We start from the raw sequence: 18,176 nt of genomic DNA on the forward strand, positions 1-18,176 counted from the left end.
CCAATGGAGCAGAATCAAGAGCCCAGGCATATACAATTAACTAATATTTGACAAGGCGGTCAAGAATACTCAATGGAAAAAAGATAGTCTCTTTAATAACTGGTGCTGGGAAAATCGGGTATTCATATGCAAAAAGAATGAAATCAGATGCCCCTCTTACACCACTCAGAAAAATTAACGTGAGATGGATTAAAGACTTAAACATAAAAACTGAAACTGTAAAACTCCTAGGGGAAAACAAGAAAAAAAGCATCTCGGGCACCTGGGTGGCTCAGTCGTTAAGCGTCTGCCTTCGGCTCAGGTCATGATCCCAGGGTCCTGGGATCGAGTCCCATATCGGGCTCCCTGCTCCGCGGGAGGCCTGCTTCTCCCTCTCCTACTCCCCCTGCTTGTGTTCCTGCTCTCACTATGTCTCTCTCTGTCAAATAAATAAATAAAATCTTTAAAAAAAAAAGAAAAGCATCTCAACATTGGTCTTGGCAACAATCTTTTTGCATCTGACATGAAAAGCACAGGGAACAAAAGCAAAAATAAGCCAAGTGGGACTACATCAAACTAAAAAGCTGCACAGAAAAAGAAACAATCAAAATATGAAAAGGCAACCTACAGAATGGGAGAAAATATTTCTAAACCATCTATGTGATAAGGAGTTAATATACAAAATGCATAAGGAACTTATATAACTCAGTAGCAAAAAATCAATCCAACTGTAAAATGGGCAAAAGACCTGAATAGACATTTTTTCCAAAGAAGACATATAAATGGCCAATAGGTACCAAAAAAAAAAAAAAAAAGTGCTCAACATCACAAATCATCAGGGAAATGCATCTCAAAACCACAATGAAATATTACTTCACACTTGTTAGAATGTCTGTTATCAAAAAGACAAAAGATAAGTGTTGGCAAGAATGTGGAGAAAACGGAATCCTTGTGCACTCCTGATGGGAATTTAAAATGAGTATAGCTGTTATGGAAAATAATATGGAGGTTCCTCAGAAATAAAAATAGACCTGCAGTGTGATCCAGCATTTCCACTTCTGGGTAAACATCCAAAGGAAACAAAATCATTATCTCAAAAAGATATCTGTACCCCCAGATTCACTGCAGCATTGTTTACAATAGCCAAGACATGGAAACAACCTAAGTGTCCACTGACAGATGAATACAGAAATGTGGAATATATGCACAACAGAATATTATCCAGCCATAAAAGAAGAAGAAAATTCTGCCATTTGTGACAGCATGGGCTGACCTTGAGGGCATTATGCTAAGTTAAATATGAAATAACCCCAACAGAGAAAGACAAATACTGTATCATCTCACTTATATGCGGAATCTAAAAAAGCAGAACTCATAGAAACAGATAGTAGATTGTTATTTGCCAGGAATAGGAGTTAGGAAGAAATAGAAAGATGTTGATCAAAGGGTACAAACTTGTAATTATAAGATGACTAAGTTCTGAAGATGTAATATATAGCATGGTAACATTGTTAACATAATTAGCAATACTGTGTTATATATTTGAACTACATTAAAAGAGTAGATCTTAAATGTTCTAATCACATACAAAAACTGAGTTGTGTGGAATGACTGAGGTATAAACTAATTCTGTGGTAGCCATTTTGTAAATATATGTCTGTATTTAATCATCATGTTGTATACCCTAAATTTTCAGTGTATATGTCAGTTATATTTCAATAAAATTGAAATAAAGAGAAGAAACTGCAGTAGATCTGAGGAAGTCTTTGAGAAAATAAGTTTGTTAGAGTATTCTAGTAGCCAAATAATGAAAATTTAAGCTTCCCAAAGGGGGAAAAAAGTATACAATTGATTAGAACAAGTTTGGAATCAGTGAAAAGTGATATCCACAGTGTTTTTGAGGATCATAAATCTATGATGAACATCAAAAAGGAAAATAAAGTCTACTAGAAAAAATGCCAGCCAATGAGTCTGGATGCCCAGTTTCTCTGCAAATAAATAAATGTGGGATAAAGGCACAAGTCATTCAATTCCTAAACAAGGTTGTAGTTTCTGTGGGTTGTTTAAATAATACAGTATCTTTTCCTCATTGGGTAATTCCATAGGTTATTTCAGTCTGCCTGAGACAAAAGCAATAGTTTACCTGCTGAGTTGATGCTTCAACACTGAATCATAGCTCAGAGTGTGAAATGCAGGATTAAAGAGGCCTGAGATATGGTCATGCCACATGTTCCTGGGGAATACCTCTTGTGTGATGGGATGTTCATTCCATACTTGTATATCCTCAGAAGACCTTGGGAACCTGAAAAACCATAACTCTGTATAAGAAACTGTGTTATCCCTTGTTTTTTTGTGTTTTTGTTTAGTAAATATCACTGTACATTTCTCATCCTTGACATATTAAAGAAACAGAACATGTCCTAATTGTGTCTTAAAAAATCTGTAATCATCCTATTGGGACAACCATGCATAATTCATTCAGGAAATTTTCTCTTACTCTCAGACTACATTAAATGATGGCACCTCCCATCTCTGTACTCCATATAACCCTATTTTACTATTTTACAGCAGTTTTTTTTTTCAGTGTACTATAGCTATCTGTTTACATATCTACATCCCATGTGAATGTTGAATTTCTAGAACACTGTATGCAAATTTAAAAAAAATGCTTTTCCTTCCAGTCCTTATAATAACATCCCTTTTTTAAAAAAAGATTTTATTTTTTATTTATTTGAGAGAGAGAGCACAAGAGGGGAGAGGATCAGAGGGAGAAGCAGACTCCCCGCCTGAGCAGGGAGCCCAATATGGAACTCGATCCCAGCACTCTGGGATCATGACCTGAGCCAAAGGCAGTTGCTTAACCAACTGAGCCACCCAGGTGCCCTAATAACATCCCTCTTGCAATAAATGTTGAAAATCCCTCTTGCAATAAATGTTGAACAAATGAGTGAATGAGAGAATAAATGAGTCACCAACTCTTCCCTTACATGTATTCTAGATTCCATCCTTCTGAGTCTATGTACTTCTCATATGAGTCCTTTGTTTTCTTCATCCCTGTCTTTGCTCTTGCTTTGTCACATATAATGGGTTGAACTGTATCCTCCAAAAGATATGTCCAAGTTCTAAGCCCCAATACTTGTCAATGTGACTTTATGTGGGTAAATAAGATAAGGATCTCAAGATGAGATCACCTTGAGGAAGAGTTAAGATGGCAGAGTAATAGGAGGACCCTATACTTGCCTCATCCCTCAAACAGAGCTATATCAATATCAAATCATTCTGAACACCCAGGAAGTTGATCTAAGGGCTGAGAGGACAAACTGCACAACTTGAGGGAGAAAAGAGGCCAAATAATGGAAGGTAGGTGATGCAGAGAAGTGATTTGGGGGAGAAACGAATCACCAGGTTGTGGAGGGGAAGGAGCCCTGATTAAAGAGAGGGGAGAGAAAGAGGGAGAGCGAGCAAGAGAGAAAGAGAACAGAGCATGGGTACTGCACAGGAAAAACACTTCCCCAAAACCATTGACTGAGAAAAGGAGAGGGGCTGATTATCGCAAATTTTTATAAGAAGTGGAGCTCAAAGTCTCAAGTTTTAGAAGTCCCTGCCGTCACCTGGATAGATCCTGGTAGGTGTAGGGGTGATCCTATGGAGAAGAAGAGCAGAGGCACGGGAGCAAACATGGTGGTTGGATCCCCTATGTTGCACAGGGGGAGAAAGTTACCCTTCTTGGAGTGCATTTTGGAGAGGTGGCACTGCCTCTCTGGGGACAAAAGAGCCAGCAGGCACCACTGAGCTGCCCCATTCATTAGCATGGGAGCGGAGGCAGTTGCTAAAGGACAGCTAACCTGGAAGCCAGCTTTTTGCTGCACCTTAACATAAACTTCAGTTCCCTGCACATTCATTGGATTGCCCCTCTAGAACAAACCAGCACCAGTGACAGCCCAGCAAGAACCTCTCCCAGAGGATTGGTGCAGGTCCATGCCATGCTGGGTCCCTAAAATTTGAAGTTTTGAAATCCAGCCAACTCACCTGGATAAAACACAGGAGCACTGGGCCTCCAGGTGGGCAGATAGCTCAGACACAGGGTAAAGGCAGAGATCTGAGGGATGACTGGGACAAATGAGGGAAGATTGTTTACTCTTCTGTGAGGGCTTCCTGAATAGCAGCAGGGCCAAATTCCCCTCTGGACAAGAGAGCTATTTTTACCCCTGCCCGTCAGCATAGGCAACTTCAGTGAGAGGCACAGTGCTCAGGGTGGAGGCTTGAACAACTTACACCAAGCCCCACCTCCTGCGCTCTGCTCTACAGGTGCTTTTTCATTAGGGCAAGAGTGCCTAAAGTCAGGGCAGCAGTGGGCCACTCCCCCAGAAGACCAGCACCCCTCCATCCCCCAGCGGCTCGCACCAAGTCTACTGACCATAGACTGCTGCAAAGCTCCAGCTCTAGAGGAAATAGGATCTAGCCTCTTTTAACAAGCAGACCAAAACACACCTAGTTAAAACTCGCCATACAGTGGAAAAGGTCCAAACACTCACCCCTGCAGGCAAGGAGAAACTTTGCAGAGGACTGGCCTGAGGAAAAGAGCAGCCAAATCATAAGAGCAGAATGAACAGCATATACCAGAAACACTTCCTGAAGCCCCAGGTGCTGGACAGCATATGACCTGTTCTTATTATAGCCATTATTCTCAGGAGCAGGAAACATAAGAGGCTTTCCTAACACACAGAAGACAGAGACCCAGACAAAATGCCAAGGTGGAGGAATTCATCCCAAAGGAAAAAGAAGAGGTCACGGCCAGGGATCTAATCAAAACAGATATAAGTAATATGCCTGCTGCAGAATTTAAAACAGCAATCATAAGGATACTAGCTGGGCTTGAGAAAAGCAAAGAAGACCCCAGGGAGTCTCTTACCACAGAGATAAAAGACCTCAAAACTAATCAGGCTGAAATAAAAAAATGCTATAACTGAGATGAAAAACTGACTGGATGTAATGATCACAAGGATGGAAGAAGCACAGGAACAAATAAGTGATATAGAAGATAAAATCATGGAAAATAGTGAAGCAGAAAAGAAGAGGGAAAGCAAAATATTGAATCATGAATGTAGACTTAGGGAACTCAGCGACTCCATAGGCATAATAACATTCGTATCATAGAAGTCCCAGAAGAAGAGAGGGGAAAAGTATTTGAGCAATTTATAGCTGAAAACTTCCCTAATCTGGGGAAGGAAATGGACATCCAAATCCAGGGAACTCCCACCAAAATCAACAAAAGCAGGCCAACACCAAGACATATTGTTGTAGTAAATTTTGCAAAATACAGAGATAAGGAAAGAATCCTGAAAGCAACAAGGGAAAAGAAATCCCTAACTGTAGGTTAGGGGAAGACAGCAGACCTCTCCACAGGAACTTGGCAGGCCAGAAGAGACTGGCATGATGTATTCAACCTGCTGAATGGCAAAAATGTGCAGCCGAGAAGACTTTATCCAGCAAGGCTGTCCTTCAGGATAGAAGGAGAGATAAAGAGGTTCCCAGACAAACACAAACTAAAGGAGTTCGTGGCTTCTAAACCAGCCCTGCAAGGAATAGTAAAGGGGACTCTTTGAGTGGGAAACAAAGACCAAAAGCAACAAAGACTAGAAAGGAACAGAGAAAATCTCCAGAAACAGTGACTTAACAGGTAATACAATGGCACTAAATTCATATCTATCAATAATCACTCTGAATGTAAATGGACTAAATGCTCCAATCAAAAGACATAGGGTATCAGAATGGATAAAAGAAAACAAGACCCATCTATTTACTGCTTACAGGAGACTCATTTTAGACCTAAAGACACCTGAGGATTGAAAGTGAGGGGATAGAGAACCATTTATCATGCTAATGGATTTCAAAAGAAAGCTGAAGTAGTCATACTTATATCAGACAAACTAGATTTTAAACCAAAGACCATCACAAGAGATGAAGAAAGGCACTCTACCATAATAAATGTGGCTATCCAACAAGAAGGTCTAACAATTGTAAATATGTATGCCCCAACTTGGGAGCACCCAAATATATAAATCAATTAATAACAAACATAAAGAAACTCATCGATAACAATACAATAATAGTAAGGGACTTTAACACCCCACTTACAGCAATGGACAGATCATCTATGTAGAAAGTCAACAAGGAAACCATGGCTTTGAATGACACACTGGACCAGATGGACTTAAAAGGTGTATTCGGAACATTTCATCCTAAAGCAGCAGAATACAGTGCGCATGGAACATTCTCCAGAATAGATCACATGCTAGGTCACAAATCAGGCCTCAACAAGTACAAAAAGATTGAGATCATACCATGCATATTTTCAGACCACAATGCTATGGAACTTGAAGTGAACCACAAGAAAAAATTTGGGAAGACCACAAATACATGGATGTTAAAGAACATCCTACTAAAGAATGATTGAATGGGTCAACCAGGAAATTAAAGAAGAAATAAGAAAATACATGGAAACAAATGAAAACATGAAGGTCCAGAACCTTTGGAATGCAACAAAAGCCATCATAAGAGAGAAGTACATGGCAATACAGGCCTACCTCAAGCAAGAAAAGTCTCAAATACAAAACCTAACCTTACACCTACAGAAACTAGAAAAGGAAAAGCAAATAAAGCCTAAAGCCAGCAGAAGGGAAATAATAAAGACTAGAGTAGAAATAAATGATATAGAAACAAATAAAAAAACAGTAGAAAAGACCAATAAAACTAGGAGCTGGTTCTTTGAAAGACTTAACAAAATTGATAACCCCTTAGCCAGACTTATCAAAAAGAAAAGAGAAAGGACCCAAATAAATAAAATCATGAATGAAAGAGGAGAGATCACAACCAACACCACAGAAATACAAACAATTGTGAGTTCTATGAAAAATTATGTGCCAACAAATTAGGCAATCTGGAAGAAATGGATAAATTCCTAGAAACATATGAACTACCAAAACTAAAACAGGAAGAAATAGAAATTTTGAATAGTCCCATAACCACAGACAGCAAATCAGTAATCAAAAATCTCTCAACAGGGGCACCTGGGTGGCTCAGTTGGTTAAGTGGCTGCCTTTGGCTCAGGTCATGATCCCAGGGTCCTGGGATCAAGCCCAGCATCAGGCTCCCTGCTCAGCGGGAGGCCTGCTTCTCCCTCTCCCTCTGCCTGCTGCTCTGCCTACTTGTGCTCTCTATCTCTCTGTCAAATAAATAAAATCTTAAAAAAAAAAAAAAAATCTCTCAACAAACAATGTCCAGGGCCAGATGGCTTCCTAGGGGAATTCTACCAAACATTTAAAGAAGAGTTAATACCTATTCTCAAACTGTTCCAAAAAATAGAAATGATGAGTGTTAAGGAGGGCACTTGTCATATTGAGCCCTGGGTGTTGTATGTAAGTGATGAATCACTGAATTCTACTCCTGAACACAATATTGCATTGAATGTTAACTAATTAGAATTTAAATAAAAATTTAAAGAAAAAATTAAAACAAAATAAATAATATAAATAGAAGGAAAACTTCCATACTCATTCTACGAGGCCAGATTACCTTGATTCCAAAACATAAGACCCCACTAAAAAGGAGAATTCCAGGCCAATATCCCTGATGAACATGGATGCAAAAATTCTCAACAAAATACTAGTAAATTGAATCTAGCAGTACATTCAAATAATTATTCACCACAATCAAGTGGGATTTATTTCTGGGCTGCAAGGCTAGTTGAATATTTGGAAATCAATCAATGTGATACACTACATTAATAAAAGAAAGGATAGGGTGCCTGGGTGGCTCAGTTGGTTAAGCGACTGCCTTCGGCTCAAGTCATGATCCTGGAGTCCCAGGATCGAGTCCCGCATCGGGCTCCCTGCTCGGCGGGGAGTCTGCTTCTCCCTCTGACCCTCCTCCCTCTCATGCTCTCTGTCTCTCATTCTCTCTGTCTCAAATAAATAAATAAAATCTTAAAAAAAAAAAAAGAAAGGATAAGAACCATATGATCCTCTCAATAGATGCAGAAAAAGCATTTGATAAAGTACAGAATACATTCTTGATCAAAATCCTCAACAAAGTAGGGATAGAGGGAACATACCTCAGTGTCATAAAGGCCATATATCATCCTCAATGGGGAAAAACAGAATTTTTCTTCTATGGTCAGGAACAAGATAGGGATGTCCATTCTCTGTTATTTAACATACATTGGAAGTCCTAGCCTAAGCAATCTGACAATAAAAAGAAATAAAAGGCATCCAAATAGGTAAGGAAGAAGTCAAACTTCGATTATTTGCAGATGACATGATCCTGTATGTAAAAAACCTGAAAGAGTCCACCAAAAATTGCTAGAACTGATACACGAATTTAGTAAAGTTGCAGGATACAAAATCAATGTACAGAGATCTCTGGCATTTTTTTACACCAATAATGAAGCAGCAGAAAGAGAAATCAAGGAATTGATCCCATTTACAACTACACCAAAAACCATAAGATACCTAGGAATAAACCTAATCAAAGAGGTAAAAGATTTGTACTCTGAAAACTATATAAAACACTTATGAAAGAATTTGAAGATGACACAAAGAAATGGAAAAACATCCCGTGCTAATAAGAAAAAATATTGTTAAAATATCTATAATACCAAAAGCAATCTACAGATTTAATGTAATCCCTACCAAAATATCACTAGCATTTTTCAGAGCTACAATAAACAATCCTAAAATTTGTATGGAACCACAAAAGACCCCGAATAGCCAAAGCAACCTTGAAAAAGAAAAGCAAAACTGGAGGCACCATGATTCCGAACTTCAAGCTATATTACAAAGCTGTGGTCAAGACAGTATGGATTTGGCACAAAAACAGACACATAGATCAATGGAACTGAGTAGAAAGTCCAGAAATGAACCCACAACTATATGCTCAATTAATCTTTCACAAAGCAGGAAAGAATGTCCAATGGAAAAAAGACAGTCTCTTCAACAAATGGTGTTGGGAAACTGGACAGCCACGTGCAGAAGAATGAAACTGGACCACTTTCTTATACCACATACAAAAATAAATTCAAAGTGGATGAAATACCTAAATGTGAGACAGAGACAGGAAACCATCAAAGTCCTAGAGGGGAACACAGGCAGCAACTTCTTTGACATTAGTCATACCAACTTCTTTGTAGACATGTCTCCTGAGGCAAGGAAAACAAAAGCAAAAATGAACTACTGGGACTTCATTAAGATTAAAAGCTTTTGCATAGCAAAGGAAACAATCAACAAAACTAATAGGCAACCTGTAGAATGGGAGAAGATATTTCCAAATGACATATTTGATAGAGGGTTAGTATCCAAAATCTATAAAGAACTTATCAAATTCAACACTCAAAGAACAAGTAATCCTGTTGAAAAATGGGCTGAAGACAGAAATAGACATTTTTCCAAAAAAGACTTCCAGATGGCCAACAGACACATGAAAAGATGCTCAACATCACTCATCATCAGGGAAATACAAATCAAAACCACAATGAGATACTACCTTACACCTGTCAGAATGGCTAAAATTAACAACACAGGAAACAACAGATGTTGGGGAGGATGTTGAGAAATAGGAACCCTAATACTGTTGGTGGGACTGCAAACTGGTGCAGGCACTCTGGAAAATAGTATGGAGGTTCCTCAAAAAGTTAAAAATAGAACTACCCTACAACCTAGCAATTTTACTACTAGGTACTTACCCAAAGAATAAAAACATACTGATTCAAAGGGGCACATGCACCCCAATGTTTACAGCAGCATTAACAACAATAGCCAAATTACAGAAAGAGCCCAAATGTCCATCAATTGATGAATGCATAAAGATGATGTGGGATGGGTATGTGTGTGTGTGTGTGTGTGTGTATAATATAATGGACTATTACTCAGCCATTAAAAAGAATGAAATTGGGCGCCTGGGTGGCTCAGTTGGTTAAGCGACTGCTTTTGGCTCAGGTCATGATCCTGGAGTCCCGGGATCGAGTCCCGCATCGGGCTCCCTGCTCGGCGGGGAGCCTGCTTCTCCCTCTGACCCTCCTCCCCTCATGTGCTCTCTGTCTCTCTCATTCTGTCTGTCTCAAATAAATAAATAAAATCTTTAAAAAAAGAAAAGAATGAAATCTTACCATTTGCAAGGACATAGATGGAGCTAGAATGTATTACGCTAAGTGAAATAAGTCAATCAGAGAAAAACAAGTACCATATGATTTCACTCATATGTGGAATTTAAGAAACAAAACATATGAACATAGGGGAAGGGGAAAAAAATAAAGAGAGGAGAGCAAACCATAAGAGACTGTTAACTATAGAGAAAACACTGAGGATCGATGGAGGGGAGGTGGGTGGGGTTGGGCTAAATGGGTGATGGGTATTAAGGAGGGCACTTCTTGTGATAAGCAATGGGTGTTGTATTTTGGTGATGCATCACTAAATTCTATTCCTGAAACCAATATTACACTATATGTTAACTAACTAGAATTTAAATAAAAACTTAGTAATAAAAAGATCATCTTGAAATAGGGTGTTAAAGAAAAATTGCAGTGGAAATTGAAGAAGACTTTATTCAAGTCTTGCAATAGAGGAGAGAGATTGAATTCAACTCCCTTGAAACAAGACAGGAGGATTTTTAAGTGCTGAGGTAAGGTAGTGGAAAAGTACCAGAGGATGTTAGAGGAGAAGGTGGTCAATGTGAAGTGGTCATCTGTGCGTGCTCTCTGTCACTTTCTAACTTAGGCTCCTACTCTACCACAGAGACTAGAAGATAGGGGCACTGTCTTTCTTGATTGATTGCATTTTAAAGGGATGGCCAGGGGCCTAGGGTCAGGAAGAAGCCTGTCTAAAGTTTAGTCAAGGTTAAGGGATAGTTAAGGCCCTCTTGCTCATTTGGGCCTTAAATCCAATGACAGTGTCCTTGTGTTCTTACAAGAGAAAGAGAAAAGACATACTGAGACAGAGAAGGAGAAGTCCATGTGAAGACAGAGAAATATGGGAGTGTTGCGTCCATAATCCAAGGAATGCTAAGGATTTGACAGCCATCAGAGGCTAAAAGAGGCATGGAATGTCCCCAGAGCTTCCAGAGGAACCAATCCGGCCAACACCTTGATTTAGGCCTTTTGGATTCAAGAACTGTGAATGGATTTTTTTAAGCCTATCAATTTGTGGTAATTTGTTATGGCAAACCTAGGATTGCTACATAACAGCTTTCTGACAGGTTTCTCTCCAGTTCTCATTTAACTCCAAACATCAAAATTGTACATCTCACTAATGATTTAATTGTTTTGTCCTCTATTCCTTTTTTCTTTTCTCTTATTTTTTCTTCTTTTTTAAGTACCAGCCAAAAGCCATGACTTCCTCCTCTACATTCTTTTGATAATGCTGCTGATAAGGATAATACAGCTGAAACTTGTTTAGTATTTGTTCCATCAAACAAGCTTTATGCCTTATCCTTTTTAATCTTCATACAAACATAACAAGGCAGGTACTATTATTTTTTATATTAAAATGAAAACATTGAGGAACAGAGGGATTAAATAGTGCTAAGTTGCAGAATGAAAATTTGCTTTGAGATCTGACTAGAGAGCCCGCGTGCTTAACAATTTTACTATATTTTTCTGTTTAATATCACTGAATGTCTCATGTTGCCTTCTATTATAAATAACTACGCATTTTTCTTTTTTAGTACAAACATTCAACAGAGATAACTAAAAATCACAGATGCACAAACATATCCATTTAATCTTCCCATTTTAAAGGATTTCTAATATTATTTATATTGTGGTGCATTTCTTTCAACTTTTATAATTCAGGAAGGAGTTGAGGCAACTTGTGTGAATACTTTTAACCTTTAAATAATTTAAAAGTTCTGTCTTATTTATCTTTTCTTAAAAAGATTTTATTTTTTTGAGATAGGGTGCGAGAGAGCATGGGAAGGGGGGCGGGAGAGGGAGAAGCAGACTCCCCACTGAGCACGGAGCCTGATGTAGGGGCTCAATCCCAGGACCCTGAGATCATGACCTGAGCCGAAGGCAGACACTTAACCGACTGAGCCACCCAGGCACCCCTTATTTATCTTTTCACAGCGTTTAGCACAATTCTTTGAATGTCAGAAGTACCCAAATTTTACTGAATGAATATAGTTAACCCAACTTTCAGCCCCCAGTTGTCCCCCAATTTCCCAGCATTCTAGGATTGTATTTTCCTTTAATATTTTAATTGAATGGTGCAGACTCCTATTGTATATGCAATGGGAAGCCCACTGCTCTTCTGCCCCACAATGCTTCTGAATCTTAGGAGTTGGGAGAGGGGTCCATATATGTTCCCTGCTCACCTACCACTTGAGTTGTTTTCCTTTGAACTCCTGCTGTTAGCTTCATTCTGTGACTTGTCTCCTGAGACTGCCATCTTCTTGCTGTCCTGGACACTGTTCTACTGACATGAAAGTGCTATCTGGTAGACTCCTACTGATTGCCTGGAATGTAAAGGGGATTAAAGCATATCACAGCTTTCATTTATTCATTCAATAATTCACCAAACATACAAGCAAGCATTCACTGAGTGTCTAGTGGCACTGTGCTGGGCATTGGGGAGACCAATGATAACCAAACAAATGAAAGTCCCCACATTCATGTAGTTCATACTAAAGTGAGAAAAAGAAAACTCCCACAGATGCACAGATGAATATAAAATTACAACTGAGGTAAGTATGATGAAGGAAAGGCCCATGGAAGATTGAGAGCTATGGTAGTGAGCCTTGAACAGAGAGCAGAAGGATAAGTACGCATTAGCCAGCCCTGTGGCAGAGAGAGTTGGGGGAGAAGGGCACTGAAGAAAGGATGACAGCACATGCAAACAAACCATAGTAGGGTGGAGCAAGGTACACTGCAGCAACTACAAAAAAGCCCATTGCTAGGGATGCATAAACCTAGGCCAAGAAGGGAGAGGAGTGAGACTGGAGAAAACATGCAAAGCCACTTTACCAACTGCACAGTCTACGTCAGGCTTCTTTAACAACAAATGGGATTTTAATTCTAAAGTTATTTGGGAGTTATTGAACAGTTCAAAGTAGGGGATTGACATGATACCCTTTGTATTTTGAAAAAAAAAAAATTCTGTCTACTGTATACAGACAAGAACTAAAAAGGTGAGGCATGGTAGATGCAGGGATTCCCAAAAGGAAGTGTTGGTCCAAATGAAAGATGATGGCTTAAAGTAGGGAAATGATGGTGGAGATGAAGACAAATGGAAAGATTTGAGAAGCATAAAGCAAGAGGACCTGGTGATATGAGGGAAGCATAGGATGTCAAAAATATAAAGCTTGCTAAAATGGTATAGGCAGCAAATTGCAAAAAAATATATGTACAACCCTGCCCCTGCAGTCTTAAAAAGTGATCAGACTTTTATGAATATGGGAAATTTTCATGAGCTATGTCTCATCTTAGCTTCCTGCCTAAGGGCTTTTCCTTTATGCCCACTTTCTTTCCTTTAAAACCATATTCTCTACCACCATTTTGTTGCTTTACATATTTCTGGACTCACACTCATTTCTTCATAATTTTAACATAATACACCTATTAAGTGGACAGCTTAACACTAAATCTCCACCACTTTAGGGCCTAGATTTGCACTGCCAACACTTCTATTGAGCTGTTGCTAAACTGTCTGCCATAGTTTCACCCTTTGCTCTACAAAGATCTTGGAGAAGTACTGAAATCAAACTTTTTCTTTTTTAGTGTATCTTAGATCAATTCTTAAGCTTAGACTTTCACGGAACTTCCAGGGTCATGGAGTTATGTAAGACTATGGTTACTTTCATCTCCCCATTGAGTCAAATTATTTCAGGCTTCCCTAAACCCTTCATTTCCTAATATCTCCTGTGTTACTGACCAGCTGTAGTATTTATACCTCCTAGAAGAAGATTAGTTTTTTATTATTTTCTAGTTCTCATACTGCATGTCATTCCCTATCATTCAAAATGTCAGTTTAGGTATCCCAAAATGGCTTACAGAAACTAAAAGCTATAGATAATAGTCTACAAAGAATAAGTAAAGTACTTAATGTTAACAAGGTAGAATCAAAATGCTAAGTATGAAATGACTTGCAAATCCATATATTCCTTGGAGAAGGAATATCTATACCTAATATTGGATCTGTTTTTGTGCTCTTTTGAAGGGAACATCCTTCTGTATCAGAACTTCCCCTGTTTTCTTACCCAGATTTCTTCACCAAGGCTGATGAAGAGTTGGCAAGAATCATTGACCATCATGTAAGGCTGACTTTCTTAAATTAGCAGCAAAAGCTTTGTTCTTTAAAGGCACTTTGAATTAGAAAGTGTAGTTCTGAGGCTGAAACATTAACACGTGGAACTTAAAAATAAAGCCATGATTGGGCTTTGCCAAACTTAATTATATCTTACTGTGCTATCTGTATACTTCAGTGCCTTTATTGGGTTCCAGGAAATTTGGCTTTCTGTAATTTGTGAAATATTAGCTTTATCCTGTTTCCTGAATTAGTACTGATTTCTTGTGACAAAGATCTGATATTGAACACTGAACAGTGGATTCTTTTATAGTGTAGTTTTAAAAATGGAACAAAAATCTTTTGACTCAATTTTTGATGACCATTCTTTACCCTTGAAATATTAGAAGGACTTTAATCATTTTATTCTTGATATGAGTTAAACAAGCAGTGGCCATACAAGGCCATTCACTTAAAACACTTTACTCCATTGAGCTATATTTAGTTGATGATTTCTTATGAAATCATTTTATAACTGCTTCTTTTTTAGGAGTAGAGTTGGAATAGGAGAGAAAATATTTATTTTCTGTTTTTCTTAGAATATAGTATGGACTAAATGGCATATAGAATGTGTTTAAATTTTTAAGAATTAATCCTCTGTTGATTTTTTACAATGTAAAGATCAAGGTCATGAAGTACACTGAAATCTCTCATATAAGGTAGATTAGTTGGCTTTGTTTATAGATACTGTCATTATTACACCAACTACCACTTTTATGCTACAACATAAAATCAGTAGTTTTGTCAAACAGTATTATTATTTAGTTATATGATAAAAATTATGTCACAGATGGGTATCATAATTATCAAGTTAACTTTGTATTTAAAATTTAACTGGAAGAAAAGTGAATATGATTTTATTAAACTTTTTTATTTAATATTTACTCTGAGTATGTTTAAAAAAACTTAATGCCTTTGGAAGGTTGAGAGATTTGTTGTAAATTCTGTGGTTTAGTCCTGCTTATTAATATCTATATACCCCAAATGATAGTTATAATCCAGAGCACTAGTATACAGTAATTTATAAGTTAATTGATAGGTCATTAAGCATAGTCTGGTTGTCTGTGAGTATGGATGGGCTGAGGGTAACAAAATAAGAAATAAGCAAGGGTATGAAGTGTCTTTTGGAATTTCCAACATTTCATGCCAAGGGTCATTCTGTCCTGAACTTTTTTACCTGGCTTGAAGACAGATTACCACCTCTTTCACCACTTCCTTCATTAAAGATAGTAGAAGGGAAGTAGGATCCTCATAATGATGTTTGGTTGATTTGCGTGCGGTCCTTACTTCCAACTACTGAGTCCTAGAACTTTTGCCTCCACATAATGCTGTTATTGTCATTAATGAACACGCTCGATTGAGGTGAATCCCTTAGAAGTCTTTGTATTTGTCTGTTGCAGAGTCAGCATTTGTCTGCCCATCAGTTTCATTTTCTACTTCATATGTAATAGTATCACAATTTTGCCTTTCACTTTAATTTGGGTTTTATTTTTGTTTTGCTTTGGCTTGATTTTTTATTTTATGATTCCATGCTATCATGTAAATACCAATATTGATTAAGAATTGAAATTCCTTTGTAATATAAAAATGTAAACCCTATTATCTCTTCCTTTGAATGGTTTATTATTATTAGAAACATTAAGAGGGACTATTGATTTCTTTTTCTTTCTTTTTTTGGGGGGAGGGAGTGAGACTTGTATACTTTCTAATAGAGGGCTTATATATTTTTCCAGTTATGGGTGGGTTAAAATTCCTCAAGAATATCTGTGAGAAAAACTGAGACGATAATTGGATATAGAATCTGCATTTTGAGAGGCTAAATTGAAATATTTTTTCATTTTTTCATGGAAAATCATATGTAAATGACACTTTCTCTCTGTGACAGTGGCAGGAAGAGCTAAAGATTCGACAGAAAGAAGATGCAATATGTGAGGCCCAAGAACGTAAAGACAAAGAGCTAGAGGAAAGAAATCACTTCAGAGAAATTATGAAGAGAAGAGAAGAGAAACTACACAAGCAAACCAAACCCTATGAGCTTCCTCCTAGAACTGAAGTAATTTCATTAGAAATAAAATAACCCCCCAAAATTGAAGTCCATATGCCAGAAATTGCATGAAAGAGACCAAGATAGCTAGATGTTAGGAAAAATTCCTTCTAATTAACTAGAAGCCATTTCTTAGGGGTTGTTATCCTGGTGTAGACTCTTTAATAGTCATATCTTAGTCCTAAACTAACAGCTCTTAATCACATTTGAGTGACATGATTTTACTAGTTAAATATTTTCAAGAATATGTCTAGAGCTCTTCCTAATTGACTTTTTTCTTGTGATCATACAGCATACTTAATGATTCTCAGAGTATTGATTTTCAGTGGACAGTTAGATGGAAATGAATTATAAATTATTAATGAGTCACATTTAAGAATTATTCCTTGAAATAGGATAATCACCGATACTCCTATATTAACTATTATACAAATAAAAGAAGTAAGGCACCTGCTTGGATTTGTATTTCATAGTTAATGCCACATCAAACTATATGTCAGAAACTTGAATTCAATAAAGTACAGTAGATAAACAAATCTGAGCAGGCCATTCATCTCAGGATGATTTGGTCTTTGGAAGATACCAAAGGAGACCCCTGAGTGACAGTGGTTTTACCTTGCCAGATGAGTTTATGAGAATGGATCTGGATGGTCCTGGAAGGTACAGGAACACTTACCAGAGGGATTCAGCCAATTAGGAGTGATTTTTTTAAGTAGCACTTCACTTCTTCTGAAACTCTCAATCTATAGATTGGGTTGAGGTTCCCATGATGGCTTACACTCCTTTTCTGAAAAATATAGATAATAACCACACCTCGGTTTCTTGATACTCAAGAGACAGTTACTTTATTAGGGATGTTAAACTCATATGACTACCAGGTTAGGAAGGTAACAGAAATCAGTGAAAGGGGCTATGGAATACCTACCCCATCTAAAGAAAGTTCCCAGCACTTGGCTACACTCAGCAATATATGTGCAGTATTATAGCATCATACAATCTTCCAAGAAGGAGATCTTAAATAAGATTACTTTTTTAAATAAAAATTGCTAACTTTTAAAATATTAGCAACCAATTTTTTAAAATCACATAATTTGGGGTTAAATTTGTGACCCATATTATGTAAATGTACAGTATCATTCTTTAAGATAACAATAATATATAGTAGAAAAGTGAGAGGGAGGAAGGGTGTTTTTATTATGATTCCCTATAAGGCTGTTTGAAATCTATGTGGCTCTTCCCAAACCTTTTGTGTCATCCTTGTCTCAATATCTCCCAGTGTGCCTTTCCAAATACCTTCATTAATCTGTGCTCTCTTCATATATGAAAAGAAATCTCTCCCACAGAAGGCCAGCCAGTCCCCTTTCCCTGAATTTCATCCCTTTGAAAATCTTGCTTAATCAACTATTCACTATCCCCCTTGAAGGAGCTCCTTATCACTCACTCCTACCCACAGATACCTCAATTTTCTACCAACCTTTCATTCAAAGTACTTTCTCCTTAAGTCCTTCAGTGATAGCAGCTTTACCAGACTGCCTTTTTAAGTCATAACCTTTCTGATAGGCTGTGAGAGAGGGAACCACTGGGCTGTGAGGTGTGGGGAAGGGACTCTGGACATCTCACTGCTACTTACAAGAATGTCAGCAAATCCTGCTGTTTCAGAACCACTTTCATACAATTCTGGTGCTTCCAATTTCTGCACTATTCTGGTGCTCTGGGACATGGATTAGTCTGCCTTAAGGCTTCCCTACTGCAGACTTCAGTTTATTTATTTTTCTGCCCTGCTTAGTCTGTTCCCACTTGTTCACCTGCTTTCTAACTTCCAC

At 37.8% G+C, this 18,176-nt stretch overlaps 1 protein-coding gene across 1 annotated transcript in view; it reads left to right on the forward strand.

Moving 5' to 3' along the window:
• Positions 1–16,386, forward strand: part of TMEM232 (transmembrane protein 232) — a 244,369-nt gene extending 227,983 nt beyond the window's left edge. Inside the window, exons 13-14 of the mRNA XM_035012307.1 lie at positions 14,184–14,277; positions 16,195–16,386. Coding sequence (XP_034868198.1) covers positions 14,184–14,277; positions 16,195–16,386 — 286 coding nt within the window. The remainder of the gene's footprint in view (positions 1–14,183; positions 14,278–16,194) is intronic.
• Positions 16,387–18,176: the final 1,790 nt, after the last annotated feature.

Source organism: Mirounga leonina, unplaced genomic scaffold (genome assembly GCF_011800145.1).
Source record: "Mirounga leonina isolate KUSES-001 unplaced genomic scaffold, KU_Mleo_1.0 Mir_104, whole genome shotgun sequence".
Taxonomy (NCBI): domain Eukaryota; kingdom Metazoa; phylum Chordata; class Mammalia; order Carnivora; family Phocidae; genus Mirounga; species Mirounga leonina.